This window comes from Nyctereutes procyonoides, unplaced genomic scaffold, assembly GCF_905146905.1.
Source record: "Nyctereutes procyonoides isolate TBG_1078 unplaced genomic scaffold, NYPRO_anot_genome, whole genome shotgun sequence".
Taxonomy (NCBI): Eukaryota; Metazoa; Chordata; class Mammalia; order Carnivora; family Canidae; genus Nyctereutes; species Nyctereutes procyonoides.
Genome location: NW_026575134.1, coordinates 31,710,809 through 31,726,251, shown reverse-complemented (window position 1 = coordinate 31,726,251; position 15,443 = coordinate 31,710,809). Strand labels below are relative to the sequence as shown.

The 15,443-nt window shown below is 45.4% G+C and overlaps 1 protein-coding gene across 5 annotated transcripts in view; it reads left to right on the top strand.

The window, feature by feature from the left end:
• The window catches only part of LDLRAD3 (low density lipoprotein receptor class A domain containing 3), a 228,242-nt gene that overhangs the window by 98,949 nt on the left and 113,850 nt on the right, over positions 1 to 15,443 (top strand). For all 5 annotated transcript variants that reach the window (XM_055301209.1, XM_055301213.1, XM_055301210.1 and 2 more), the window contains one exon: positions 12,880 to 13,005. In XM_055301209.1, coding sequence (XP_055157184.1) covers positions 12,880 to 13,005 — 126 coding nt within the window. The remainder of the gene's footprint in view (positions 1 to 12,879; positions 13,006 to 15,443) is intronic.

Sequence of the window (15,443 nt, the reverse complement as noted above, 5' to 3'; positions counted from 1 at the left end):
ACATGTGGCCATCCAGTTGTCCCAGCCATTTGTTGAAAAGACTGTCTTTTGTCCTAGTGGCTTTTCTTGACACCTTGTCAAAACTCCATTGACTGTAAAAGTGATTTTTTTTTTTATATAGACCTTCAGTTTTATTCTGTTGGTCCATAAGCATTTGAATCTGTAGATCAATTTGGAGAATATTTCTGTTTTATCAATACTTAGTCTTCTAATCCATGAATATGGTATGTCTTTCTTTTAAATCTTTAATATGGGATATCTTCTTTAGTTTCTTTGAACAGTATTTCTTTGAGCAGTATTTTGTAGTTTGCAGTGTATAGGTCTTGTACTTCTTTGTTAAATATTCCTAAATGTTTTATTTGCTTTAATGCTGTCGTAAGTGAAAATTGTTTTAGTAATTTTATGTTTGGATATTTGATAACTGGTATATAGAAATTGAGTTGATTTTGGTATATTCATCTTGTGTCCTACAGCCTTGCTGAAGTTGTTTGTTAGTTCTAAGAGTTCTTTGTGGAAAAAAAAAAGTTTTTTTGTGGATTTGAAATAAAAAAAATATGCACTGACAGCTGTACATTTCCCTCTCAATACCGCTTTAGCTGCATCTCATAAATTTTAGCATATTGTATTTTTGTTTTCATTCATCTCAAAGTATTTTCTTATTTATGTTTTCTTCTTGCACTCAACTATTTCAGTATTGGTAATCATTGATAATTTCTACATAGTTATTTTGGTATTGGTAATTATTGATAATTTCCTCCACAAGGTTGTGAATTTTCAGATTTCCTTCTGTTACGGATTTCTAATTTTATTCCACTGTGATTGGAGAACATATATTGTATGATTTTATCACTTTTAAGTTTATGGAGGCTTTTTTATGACCTAACCTCGTAGGTTTGGAACACACTAGGAAAGTTCCATGTGCACCTGAGAAGAATGTGTGCCCTGTTGCTTTTGGATCGTGACTTCTATGAATGTCTGTTACATGTGGTTGGTTTATTTTGTTGTTCACATCATCTGTTTTCTTGTTGCTCTTCAGCCTGGTTATCCCATCTGTTATGAAAGTGGGGTATTGAGCTCTCCACCTCTTATTATTTAAATATCTGTTTCTCCCTTGGGTTCTATCAGTTTTTGCTTCATGTATTTTGGGGCTCTGTTTTTAGGTGCATATAATTACATTTTCCGGATGGACTGACCATTTCTTTGTCTCTAGGAACATTTTTCTTGTCTTAACTTCTATTTTGTTTGACGTTGGTATAGTTGCTCTTGTTCCCTTGATTTGGGGTGGTTTTGTTTTTGGTTTTGGTCTTAAAGCTTCTCCTGAGTTGTTGTAATGTGTAGTCAGGACTGAGTCTCCACTCTTAGAGGATAAATTAAAAGCTAGGGGTCGGTGTTTTGTTATTAAAGGCAGCTCATAGCAACTAAGAGATGATGTCTATGGGATTATGTGATTCCTGTGATTCCTGGTGTTGAAGGCCTCATAGGAACCTCCAGGTGCCTTGGTGAAAACCTTTCCTGGAGCCAGATTTGTGGTGGGCTAAGCAGTATTTTCCTGAAGCAGTTGTTTTCAGGTTACCTCGTGACAGACGGGGTGTCCCCATGCTCAGGTTTTCAGAGCTGCCTCTTTCCTTTCTTGCTCTGCTGTTGTTGGCCAACAAAGGATTTCATCTCATATCTCGAAAGGCAGCGCCCCGTTGTCCTATGGGTCTCCCGACCATTTGATCAAACTCCCTCCTAGGCCTTTCTATGGCTCTCTTTGTTGGTGTCACAGTAACAGGGAGAGAGTCTGAGCTCCAGGCTTCTGTTCGTGCGGATGAGTGGGGCGGGGCAGGTGAGGGGGGCTGTTAGAGACACTTCTAGGAGACTGATCAGAAATGAGCTTCCTTTTCACAAGTCTGAAGGTAGAGAATATGCACAGAAATGAAAGTGTTTTAGGAAGAAAAAAACCTCAGCATTTGTCAAGGGCCCAGACAGAGAGTGGGAGTGGGGGAGAGGCTTTGAAAAGTAAGACCTTCTTCTTTGGGCAAAGGTGATGTCCCTCATTGCCTAGCAAGAGGCAAAGTGATCTAGAATAGATTCTCCCTTACTCATTTTTATTCGGACCTCGAAACTTTGATCTTCACATCCTTCCCCTTTCCCTTATTATTATTTTTTTTCTTTCTCATTCCCTCCCTGCCACCATTTCTTAGGAGTTGTCCTTTGGCTATCACCTTTTCTTGGATGATGCCTTTATCAAAGTACTCTTTTTAAACTGGAAACTAGTCTATTCTAACATGTCTGTTCCCACATCTGGTTTTTATCCCAGGGACTCTGATCCACTGTCAGGAAGTTTTTCCTCCAAGCAGTGAAAAGCCTCTGGAAGCTAAGTTATCTGACCCACATTTATTTATTATCTTTTTAGAGCTTTTCCTCTCAAACTGTGTCTATAGAAGACTCAGTTGGGAATGTCTTGGTTTCCTGCTTATGGGTTCTCTGGAATTTTCATTCCAATATGTAGAGATATACAAACATACCTTCATGCACATTACGTGTGTGCATTACAAATAGCTAAAATAAATAACCTGAAAAAAAAAAAACCTTTAGGTTACAAGATAATGTCCTCATCCCAAACTTGCTAAGTTTTTCCCTTTCATCCTTAAAATTACTTTAAAGAGCAAGAACAAGCCCTCGGAATCTCTTTATTCTTTATAGTGCCTTCTTTCCTGCAAGCCCAGAGAATAGTATAGACTTGGCCCTTCAGGTCCTTCAGGGCTTTTGGGGAGTGAGGAGGATATTTCCATATCACAGAGCCCCATAATATCCTTGTGAGTCCCTAAAAACTTCCTTCATAAAAAACAGATCTGACATGTCATTTTCCTTCATAAAGATGTCTGCTGGCTGGCTCCTGGGATCAGTGTCCAGATCCCTGCCTCCCTCTCCTACCCCAGCCTCCTGTCTCCTGCCACATCTGGGCTCTGCACACTTTAAACCTTCCCAGATCTCTGTGCAGACGGGGCCACCCTGTTGCAGCTCTGAGCTTTTATTCACATCACTCATCTTGCCTGGAAGGTCCTTCCCCCTCTCCCTCTTCATCAGTGCATCCCTCATCTCCTAGCCAGCTGACATGGTGCTCCTTTGTGCTGTGTGCATCCTGGGTCCACCAGACTGGGGCAGAAAATAATAGTCATAAATAATAACAGTAAGAGCTAATGCTGTGTAATAATACTGTGCGATACCCCGATAATACTGTGTGTAATACTGTATTTTGTACCATCATGTTAAGGAACAATAGCTACTCTGTACTAGCTGTAACAGTAGCTAATATGGTATTAACCATCTCACTAATACCATGTGCTGCAGAAAGATAGTGATCATTGTATTGTCTCATCCCCACAACAACCCAGTGAGGTAGGGACTGTTAATATTGCCCTTCCCTGATGAGGAAATGGAGGCAGAGAGGTGAAATAAGTTGCCATAAATCAGATGTCCAGTAAATGGCGGAGGCAGTATTTGGACCCTGACAGGCTGACCTCTAACCTGACTGTAGTACAGTGTTGAAAGGCAAATGTTTATACAGCTTACATAGCACTTACCACATCTCAGTGCAATGATCTGTTTATTGCCCTATGTTTCCTCCTTCTTTATTTTTTGTTTTTTTTTTTCCTCCTTCTTGGCCAGGTGTTCCTTAGCTAGGAGCAGCTTGCTAGCGGAAGTTATGTTTGATTCCCTTTGCAACCCCATTTGGCCCGATGTGTGGGATAGAGAGCCTGAGAATTAACATGAATGCAATGAATAACTGAAAGAGTAAGGCCTTCGTGTAAACATACTACTGGTTTCCACGTCATTTTTCTCAGCGCCATCCATAGATGGGAAGAAGAGCCGTTTGTAGACCCATGGACCATGTTGGGGCAGGGAAGATAGGATCAGATCCCTACTAGGTATCAGGCATCGTGCTGTCTTCTCTACATGCAAAATCTCATATATTATTTTCCAACAACTAATGAGGTCTGTGCTCTCTTTATTTCCCTTTTTACGGACAGGGACACCAAGGCCCAGGGAGGTTAAGTGACTTGTCCAGAGTCTCAGCTATTATGTGGCAAAAGGGGGATAGAAGCCCAGATGCTTCTGAACCCTAAGCCCTTCTGACTTCTAAGCTCCAGGCTGCATACCTCCTATTCTTACGAAAGAGGGGGTGGTTAGAAAGAATTTTCCATCTGACAGTGTTCTGTGGCAGCTGTTGCAGCTAGATGCCTTCTTTCTGTGTTCACATTCCAATGAGCTTGAGGTGTTTTGCTCTCTCCACTCCCCAATATGTATCTCCAAAGCGGCCCATATGGTGTTTGAGGAAGAAATAATGCATTGCAGTATCTGATCAATAGAACTTGGGAGTCCACTTTAGTAGTCAGGTGGACTTGAACGCCTGGAACAAGCCAAGGACTCCCCCCCACCCCCCACCCCGTCAGGTAATGATGAATGTGCAAAGACTTGAATTCCAGGTGTGGATTTGGCTTTCTGGGGTGTTTGTCCTCCGCATCGGGACCATAATGAAACCCCTGTCCTTTTTTTCTCTCCTAGACTACTTAGAGAATCCCAGGTATATTGTTTTTTGTTTTTTTTTTTTAAAGCCTGTTACTTTTTATAAGGCTTTTTTTCCTTCCTTGCTTCCAACCATGAAGTCATGTTTGACTTTTTCAAAGGAACCACACAGTTTGACATTTTACAAAATGAACCAGGGGACTGAATATAGTAGCACATTTAGATCCATTACTTTTTTGCAAGGTTTTTAGCCAGTGATGCTACATGGAGGCATTCACTTTGGGGACACTGGGGAGAAGGGAAGCATTGTGTGTGTTGGTTCGAATTATGCGAATTTTATAATCTTGATTTTTTTTTTTTCCTAACTTACATTTCGGTGTAGATAATTCTCACATCTTTAGTGTAAGCTTCATTGCAACTAGCTCGTGGCACATTTCTTATGAGAAATAAGATTTAAAAAAATTTCTTTTTTGATTAAAGAAAACAGACCAGGCACTTTTTACTGATCTCAGGAGCAAGTTCATACTGACCTGCTTTCAGAGCTCCCAGTACCATGTTGTTTCTGCCTCTGGGCCTTTGCACACACCATTCCTCCTTCTTGAAACAGTCTCGCCAGCACCAAGCTTTTCTCTGTGGCAGAGCTGTCTGCAGTGTATCCTTGTTCTTTGCAGGTATGACACAGAGGTTGTGAATTAACGTTGTTGAAATGAATAAAGGAGCCTGTCTAAACATTACATGGGTTTCCCCCGTAGCTATATGTGAAGTGTTTTTGTTGAGGCCTGCTTTCCTTTGAGCAGCCTTTTCTGAGGTCGGCCTCTGTCTCCCTTTGAGATTGGCTGTCCTCTAGCCCCCCATTAGAGCACTCATGGCTCTGCACGCGGGGGCTCATTTTCTTGTCTGTCTTTCCTCCACTCTGTTAGGAAGTACTGATGGAACCACCACAGAACTGACTCGGAGCCACAGTTCCTGGAGTGGTTGCTGGTCTGTGCTGTGGCAACATCAGAAAGAAAGGAATGATGAGGTCCTTTGTTCCTGGGGCAGAAGATACAGGTGGAATCTGACAGGTGGGGTGTCCTCATGGGAGTGTCCATTGGAATGCTCCGTGCTTAATTAACATGAACGCAGGCCCCCTAAGGGAGAGGCAGCCCTGACATTCGTCTGCAGGAGGGTCACTGACATCCTTCGTCCTGAAACACCCCTGTACAGGACAGAACATTCTAGAGAAATGTTAGCAAGCAGGACCGTCCTTGGAGTGAGACCCTGCGCCTTTGTCAGGCCCTTAGAGGCGACCAATCGTGCAGCCTGGGAAAGTTAGTTCAAGGAGCGTCTCCTGAAAGGAGGGACACTCTTTGCATCAGCTCGTGATTAGTGTAACCCAGGGAAACTGGTTCCAGCAAAGATTGATGCTCTGTGCCCGCTGCAAATTTTAAAAGATAAAAAGAAGAGTCATGGTTTCCTTGACTGGATAGGAATGTCCCCTACTCTGCAAAGTAATGAAATACACAGATGTTAAAATGAAGAGAGACAGAGATAAATGGGGAATAATAGAGCACCGGCAGCAGCAGCAAAGAACCAACTTAACATAAACACTTGGGAACTGTGGGGTGTTCTCAGCCTGTGGGCTTCTAGGAATATCTTTGCCAGCAGGGGAGGATCGGCCTATCTCAGGTGGACGGGCCGGGGCCGGAGGCTTCTCCTGTAGTCTTCTGTGGCCAGAAGACAGTCGCCGTTCCTCTGGGAGGAGGCAGTCAGTGATCAAAAGGGTGCTGAAATGTGAACTATGCCCATCCTGTGACCTCGCACTTATACCTTAAAGAGATGTCGTACAAGTGGGGAGTATAGTATATGCATCTGTGTGTGCGGTATTAACTGAAAACACCCCAAATAGCAATCAATAATGGGACTTAGGTGCACTAAGGGGGGACAGAGGTGCACTAGAATTACCAGTAGCTGTTAAAAGTGATAGCGTGGACCTGTAGTTATCAACATGAAAAGATGTCACACTATATTGGGAGTGACAAGAGCAAGTTTAGGATAGTATAGTGTTTTGGGGGTGCATGTGGGTAAAAATATATGCTCAGATTTTTATTAATTTACTCAGTAATTATTGAGTAATGTGTGCTAACCAGGCACTCTCTGGGCATTGGAGGTAGAACAACGAACAACACCGTGGTCCTTAGCTCTTCGGAAGTGAAGCACTTGGAACCAGCAGCATTGGCATCACCTGGGAGCGCTGGGAATACAGAATCCCCGCCTCCACTCCAGACCTACTACTACATTTTACTGAGGTCCTAGGGCGAGCCATTTCCACGCACTAGTTTTTGAGATCATGCTGCAGGAGTGTGGTTACTAAAATGGCCACAGTGGCCTTGCCTGGGTGGCACCAGTTCAGGGCAGTTTTCACATTTATCCTTGTATATTTTCCCCGTAGTTTGAATTTTTCACGGTGAGCTGTGTCATGAGTTTATAAAAGCCAGGACGGCAATTTTGCAAAAGAGCTTAAAGCTCCTGCTTCTGGTTCTTTGGGCTGTCATAGGCACACACTGGCAGGATCCAGGAGTGGGAATTGGAGGCAAGCCGGGGGGTGGGGAGGGCGGGGGTGGAGGTGGCAGCTGTTGCTCATTTGGCCAACTACAGATGCCTGGAAGAGAGACCCTAGATACGCGTGGTTTTGGCCGGAGCTCTTGCCACAGCCTGCGAGATGCTGCAGGCCTGACGAACGAGTTCCTGGCTGCTTTGGCTGAGTGGAGAGGCTCTGGTGACTGTTGTGGGGTGACTCTGTGGGGAGGGTCTGGGCCAGTAGCTGCAGACAGCAGGGCCATGCTGCAGCACCATATCCTCCAGGACCAGCGAGCAGCCCTGAGCCCTTTCTGGGCAGACTGGCAGCCAGACTGGCAGTGTGGTGCCCGCTCCAGAGTGTTTCTCCCCATGGCTTGGAAGGTTCTGGCCATGTGGTAGAGGGGCTTTCAGTTTCACGGGCCCCCCACCTGAATCTGAAGCCCGAGGTGGGATTTGGCAGGCCGTGGCTCTATCGCACCCTGCCTCAAGTGCCTTCTAGTTGAAAGAGGCTAGACTCGGGGACAGAGAACTGGATTCTAGCCCAGTCTGACCCTAAATAACTGTATGACTTCGGGTAAGTCTCAAACTGCCTCCTTACGCCTCAGTTTTCCGCTCCGTGGAAAGTGAGCCTCAGATACTGAACGAAGCTGTGTGCTCCAGCTGTTGTGCACATAGAGATCGTGTCTTTGTTCTGGGGGTCTCATAGCTTGGCCACACCGGGGTGTCTCCTGGTTCCCCTCTAGTCCTCATGTAATCCCCAGACACTGGTCCTGCATTTTGGAGGCCAAAGCAGCTTTACATCTAGGACAGTGGCGGGGAGAGCTTATTGCAGATTTGCTTGTTTATGGCCTTGCTGGCAAAATAAGAAGTTGGTAACTGTTTTAGTCCTTCACCCACCCCCATCCCATTTTGTAAAAAAATTTTTTGTTTTACCAACCTGTAAAAATCAGTCACTGTGACAACCAGGCCCTAAGAGGGGAGAGGACACAGATCAGGAAATAAACCAACCCAGGAGAGCACTGGCTCTTGTCTCCCCCTACTAGCGAAAAGCCACCAGCCTGAAAAGTTCACGGAGCAGGTCCTCGAAAAATAGTGAATTCCAGGTGATGCGGGGCAGGGAGTCCCCCTGTCCACGTCCGTGACGTCAGACACAGCCAGGCTTCCACCGTCAGCTGGAGGCGCTGCTGAGCTTCCTGCTGAAATCTCCCCTTCGTGGAAATGGGGGCCAGGGGAGGGACCCCCGAGCCCTGCAGTGGGTCCTGCAGGCAAGGAGCAGCCGACAGCTGCTGTCAGCGGCTGGCTTCTCTCGGAGCCTCAGCCAGGCACTTGGCTGGCCACCTGTGACCCGGCTGGCCCGTGGCCTTAGCAGGCGTCCGACGACACAGATGTACATCCTGCAGGATGGCTTCCCCCGACAGAGCCAGCGGCTGAGCATCGCTGTCAAGGCAGCACAACTCATTAGCGATTCTTGAGAAGGGCTCAGGGGCAGGGCCAGAGAGCTGGTTAATTGAATGGTGGCTAATTTATTTATAATTATTCATATTCTTTTTCTTTGTCTCCTAAAGCCTAATCCTTTGGAGCTGGCCTGGGCCTTAGAATTGTCTAAAGAGGCAGAAGAGCAGACGAGTCCAGAGCTTTCCTAGCACAGTCAAGCTCCTCCCTCACTTCTGGACCTCAGGTCTCCTATCTGTGAAATGGGCTTTTTGTGAGGAGTAAATGAGGTGGTATTTGTAAAACCTGGAGTGGAATACTTCGCCCATGGGAAGCATCGAGTCAGCTAGCTGTTATTACCCAGTCCCACTCTCTCGTATAGGCTCATCTGTATATTCAGAAAATATTTATTACCTGGGGTCCACACTATATAGGGCAGCTCCTTGAAAAGTGGTGAGTGAAAGTATTCAAATGCGTCTGTTCATCATTCAAGTAGCACAGCACAAAGCCGGTGATGTCCTTTCCTAGGAAGGATAAGAAAGAAGCAGAGTGAAGGCTCGAGAGATGGAGGGTGGGAGTCTGAGTTTCTGGGTCAATGATACAGTGTCTGTATAAGTGGAGGCTTGGGCCATGTGACCCTGGGAGAAAGAGTTCAGGCCAAGGGAACAGCAGGGTGCACATTGGTCCTGAGGTGGGAGCATGTGTGACAGCTCCCCGGGGAACAGGGAGGCCTGCATCGCCAGGCAGGGAGCATGGGTAGGTGTGAGCCGGAGGGGTTTCAGGGCTGAACGATGCTGGGATATGGGCTTTAGGCTTTTCTAAGCTGCTGGGAGGGCAGTGATGTTTCAGTTGGAAGTTTACAAGGAAGCAGCTCTCTGATGTCAAAGCCCATCAGCAGCCCTGATCTGGTGGCCACAGCAAGGCCGGCTCATCCCCTGGTTTGAGCATCCACCACTGGGTCTCTCCTGTCAAAGCTATTACCATGGTGTTTGCTAAATGGTGACTTTCTGTTTTGCACACCCGCTCTCTGTCTAATAATTAGAATTCTTCTATAAGGAAAAATTCCCTTCTTCCCCATTTACTTATTTATCCAACGATTTATGATGCCAGTATGGACTCACAGATACTTATCGTCTCCTCTGGGTTATAGTCCAAAACAATGATTATTTTGTCACTCAGAGTGTCACAGCTCTGACCACAGTGGGGAGCTCCTTCACGTTGACTCCCGTGTCCTTCTGACATGCCTCCATCATATGTTGAGCACTTCTTTACTCTTTGGCAACACAAGACCCTCCAGGTTCATCTTGGGTTTCCCCCGGGAACTAACTGCTTCTCCAAGGAGCTCTGGTTCCCTTTATTGGATAATGGTATTTAGAAACCACAATCTGGTGCTGGGTGTGCTCATTTGCTACTGGAGCGTATTGCTTCGGAGCGTATTGCTTCTTATCCTTCTAAGCAGACGGAACTGGGAAATCGATGTATATATGCTAACCCAGGCATACACACCAGATCGATATATTTTTCTCTCTTTATCTATCTCTCTGTCTGTGTATCTAAGTATCTGTCTATATTTACAAACCTTGAATTTGTACGGATGCCTTAACTTCCAGTCCGATGCTTCAGGGATCATTTAGCCCCTCTACTTTCCTTATTTCTTACTTCTTCCTCTGAGAGTGAGAAACCTCATGGTTTTTATTTGCAGTCTATTTACTTATTTGTTCAGTCTGAGTACACACAAAGGTAGTTTCAGAACTGCTAATCCATACCCCGGTGACAAATAAAAGTAGAGTGCTCTATTTGTGTACAGTTCTCTTTTTCTTTAGCCTTATAGAATCCAGGCAAAAAAAAACAAAAAACAAAAAACAGTTTCCTGAATTACATAGACTGGTTCTGTTTCTCCCCACACCCTTCAGTGTGGTGGGCTTACTCCTCCGTAATCCAGTTGCATTCGCTTTTGCTGTTTCTATCCCATTTTGAATATCCACACGCATACACACATGTGGATGATTTTAATTGTTTACTGTTTGGGTATGTAAAATATTGGGGTTCTAAGAGTCAGAGTTAATAGACTCATCCCAGCTGCCTCGTTCTAATCCCATTTCCCTATTCTTTCCACCCCTTTCCTACCCACCCCCCATACATAACCAGTCTCTTTAGTTTCTGATTTAACATTCCTGTGTGTCTTCTGCACAGATGAACCAATCTGTGTACATTTTCTCATATCTCTTTCTTTTCCTCATATAGAGCTCATATAGAGGGTTAAAAATATTGTAGATACTCCTTTGCACTTTGCTTTTTCCCGCTACTTAACGGTGTATCCTTAGATCATTTCATATCAGCTCATAGAGATCTTACAGAATTAGCTTTTTGGTTTTTGTTTTGTTTTGTTTTGTTTTGAATGAGCTTTTTTGACTTTGGCAATCAGGAAAAAAATTAGCCTGAAGTAATTTTAAAGTAAAGTAAAATTAAATTCTAAAGTAATTTTAAAATTCTGTAATGATGATGATAAATAGTATAAGCATTACCATTAATTGAGCGTCTACTATATACCAGAGTCCGTGCTAATAAGCATTTCGTTTAGATTATCCCATTGAATCCTTCCTAGAGCTCTGGGAGGTGGATGTTACCTCCAATTTACTGATGAGGGAACAGACTCAGTAATATTTAGAAACTTGCCTAAGTTCATAAAAAGTAGAGCCACAATTTGAGCCCAAGACACTGTCTCCCAAGTTTGTGCTTTTGAAAAGCATACCAGCACCATTATGGAAGTTCCAGGTTGTAACAGTGATGGGGATTTTTAAAACCCAGGCATGTCCCAGGCCTTAAAACCCTGTTGATTGTGGATGATGCTGCCAAAGTTGGCATATTCCTGATGGCAGGAACATGAAGATAATTTACAGCCTGTTTGTTCCCAAGAAATGCCCTTCCTTCTTGAGGACCACGGGTCTTGCCTTTAAGGCAGGAGATGAGAGGGATGCTAGTCGGGGCCTGCTACCTGGGATGCAGCAATAGATCTGATCTTATACCCCGTAATCACAAGCCAGAGCAGTCAGCACCATTAACGGGGAAGTACATTACCCCACAGGGCTGTTTGGTTAGCAGGGCACTCAATCAAGCCCGAGTTACAGCAGTTTCTGCTAAAACTGTTTGTACAGCAGGAGGGGAAGAAGAATTTCTCTGAACAGGAGTCTGGTTTCTGTTGTGAGAAATGACAGATAGGCAGTTGAGTTGGTCGAGAGCTTGGCTTCTGGAATCTGAGTGCCCGGGGTCTCACCCCATGTCAGATTTGCTGGCTGTGTGGCCTTGGGTCAGTCACTTTACCCTCAAAGCACACCTCTGGAGTGAGGATAAGAAGCATACCTGTCTTTGTCAGCGGTTCCCAAGATTGCCCCCAGGCCCAGTGATTTGCTGGGAGGATTCAGTGAACTCAGCATATAGTCCTGTGATGTATTATAGTGGAAGGACACAAAACCAAAGCAGCAAAGGGAAAAGGCAAATGGAGTGAAGTCTAGAAGAAACCGGGTTCAAACTTCAAGAGTCCTCTCCCAGTGAAGTGGCACAGGATGCACTTAATTCCCCAGCAACAAGTCGCGACAGCCCGTGAGAAATGCTTTCCACTGGGGAAGCTCATTACAGACTCAGCGACCGGGGATTTTACTGGGCGCTGGTTACGCGAGCACTGTCTGCCCAGCATGTACCCAAATCCCAAACTCCCAGAAGAAAAGCAGGTGTTCAGCATAAATTGCACTGTTTGCATAAATAGTTTAGGTGCAGCGAGCCTTTCTTAGGAGAAGGTGGCGTGAGCCCTCACAAAATCCAGGTTCCCAGATGCCACACAAGGGCCAACCTTGGAAGCAGGCAAGCCTCTCTAAAGGGTAGCCGTCTCAGGCCTGTGGTGTTGAATTTTTTTCTGCATACCAGGCCATTGGGTGGTTGGTGGGTGGAAATGAGATCATCCATGGAAAGCTCTGGCCATGGTGTCTAGTATGGGAAGCACTTGGTACCTGTAGACAATTCTGACCGTCAGGGAATGAATTATGAGTGATCCGTTAGCACCTCAAGAGGAGGCTCATCCATCGCCTGTCTCCTCCCCTGTTCATTCCTTTGTTCAGCACACTCTGAGCGAGCCCTGCTGGTACAGGGCCATGCAGACACAGCGGGATTAGTCACCCCATTCCTCGAGGGTGATGCACGTGGGCTTCCAGTCTGGCTGGGCATTCATTGGTGGTGGGTGGTGGTGGTAAGAGATCTTTCAGGACTTCAGGTAAATGTGAAAGGACCCCTTTGCACCCTTAGAGTTGGTGGGATGGGTATGCAAGTGGTCAGAAAACTTAACCTCCTAATGGCTTGCTCTTTGTCTTGTCTCCCCAACTGTAGCCAAGGCTAAGTCAAAATGCGGCCCGACCTTCTTCCCTTGTGCCAGCGGCATCCACTGCATCATTGGCCGCTTCCAGTGCAACGGGTTCGAGGACTGTCCTGATGGCAGTGACGAAGAGAACTGCAGTAAGTACCAGGAGCGCTTGTGCACCATCCTGTGTTCATTCCGGGCCTCCATCGCAGCCCCCCCTTCTCTGTGCTCCTCACTCCCTTAGGCTCAGGCATCTTCTGTTGTTATACCCAGATCCTGTTCTTCACACTTCTTTCTGGAGTCCTGGCCAGCTCCCATTTATCGGGGACTCTGTGAAGTGCTCTGGGCCTGGGATGTACTTTGTTTTCTGTTCCAACAAAAAGCTCTGCAGGTGTAGGTGTCTGATGATCATTAACAAATACAGAATCTGAAGTGTAGGGACATCAGGGAACTCATCCAGCATGACACAGGTCCCATTGGCAGAGTCGATTCTCTGCTCCCTTACACCCTCCTCTGGTCAACTCTCCCACTCAACCTGTCATGTGCTTGCTTTCCTTCCCACTTTGAATTATTTTTAAGGGGATGTGTATGTATTAACATATGTCAGAAGAAATTACTTTTTTAAAAGACTATTTATTTATTCATGAGAGACACAGAGAGAGGCAGAGACACAGGCACAGGGAGAAGCAGGCTCCCTGCCGGGAACCCGATGTGGGACTCGATCCCAGGACCCCGGATCACTCCCTGAGCTGAAGGCAGACACTCAGCCACTGAGCCACCCAGGCATCCCAGAAGAAAGTGTTTTTTAAAAAACACCCAAATAGTATAGAAAGCTAACGTTCTCCATGCCTTGTGACCGTCTCGATTCCTTTCAGTGGCTGTGTGGTATTCCAAGGTAGCAATGCACGGGCGGACACACGTCCCCTCTCGTTCCCTCTGCCCGACTTTCCCAGCCTCTCAGCCGTGCGGGTGCTGAGCTTCACACTCCATGGCCCGGACACACGCAGTCCTTTCCTGACCAGCATCTCTTGCGTCCAGAACCACTTCTCACACCGCAGCTGTGGGAACCGTCAAGCATCTCTTCCCCACCTTCCATGCTGTCAGCTCTCCCTGCAAGTGGCTTTGGAACTCACAAAATATCAAAAAATATAAAAAGAGGAAAACGAAACTGCCCCAAATGATGCATTGTTAATAACTGAGCTTTTTTTGTGCCCGTCCTTTCTCTCTCTCTCTCTGTCTCTCTCCCCCCTTCCTCCCTCCCTCTCTGTATGTATTATATATGTATGTGTGTATATACACGTGTCATTCACCAGGATTCTTATCATCAGCAATATAATTGTCATATATATTATCAGTTGTTTTCAAAACATGTTTTAATGACTTGTGGTTTTGAGAAACTTTCTTTCCCTTACCCCATTGGTTCTGTCTTAAGCCCCTAAAGAGGAGGGGGACCATTGCCCGTGTTATTTATGCCTTTCCAGGGAACACAGTTGTCGCTGTGCCCTCCCAGTGGGGACACGAGGAGTATATAACTCTCCCGTGTGTCTTCTTCTTTTGCCTTATTTCATCTTCTGGATCCCAGATGGCAGAAATACGGCTTAGAGGCTGGATTGCTGAAAGGTTAGTAGAGTAGCGGGAGCCCACCTTAGGAGGAGGACACAGGTCACTAACAGGGTAGCAGCCTGATGGAGCAGGATGACTCTGGAGCTGCAGAGTCAGGCCCCAGGTTTGTGTGCTGCCCTGATTAAGCTGGGTTGGCCGCGCTTCATAATCACCTTGCGCAGTGGTTTCCTCGCCTCATGAAACGGAGCCGCCAAGAGCCTGCTTCCTGGGTGGTTGTGACAGTTAGACGAGGCGGCATCTGAAAGGTGTTCAGTGTGGTGGCTGATTTTCAATGGAGTTTTAAAAACCCGTAGTGACTTAAAACAAAACTGTGAGTGATTAAGAGGAAGACCCTATTTACTACCATTTCGTCTTTGGCTTAGGATGCCCAAGGATGTACTTGTTTTATATTTCACTAAGTGCTTTAGTGTGTGTCAGCTAGATCATAGCTTCCTACGGTCCATGGGGATCTTAGAACCTGAGGGGGGAGTTTTATGTACCTATTCATATACACATATTAGAGGGTAATTCGGTGGCAATAAAAAGCAAGTGTGATAAATTCTGGTACGTACATTCTAAATGATCGTGCCATCGTGCGTACTCCCTGCCATATTAAAGACCCTGTATGATTTAAATGTTTGGATATTGGTCTTTAATTGTCTAAATGACTTAATTATATCCATTCCAAATTAGATCATTGAGGATTAAGCCAGCATTTTCCTCTGGCATATCCACCATCTAAAAATAATGGGTTTTAAATCACTATTTGAAACTGGTAAATAAAAGGAGAGAACCTAGCGTTTATCCTCCTTTTTCTAGATGCATTGTGCTTCTGAGTAATTAAATAGCCAACACATAGTAAAGGTTTTTTTTTTTTTTTAATTGAAGAATACCAGCTATCATGGAAAAATAAGAGAATTAGAGTATCTGTTTTGTAACCCTGGTTAAGAAGTGGATCATCTGTAGCTCCCGAAAGCATTAGATGAAAAAT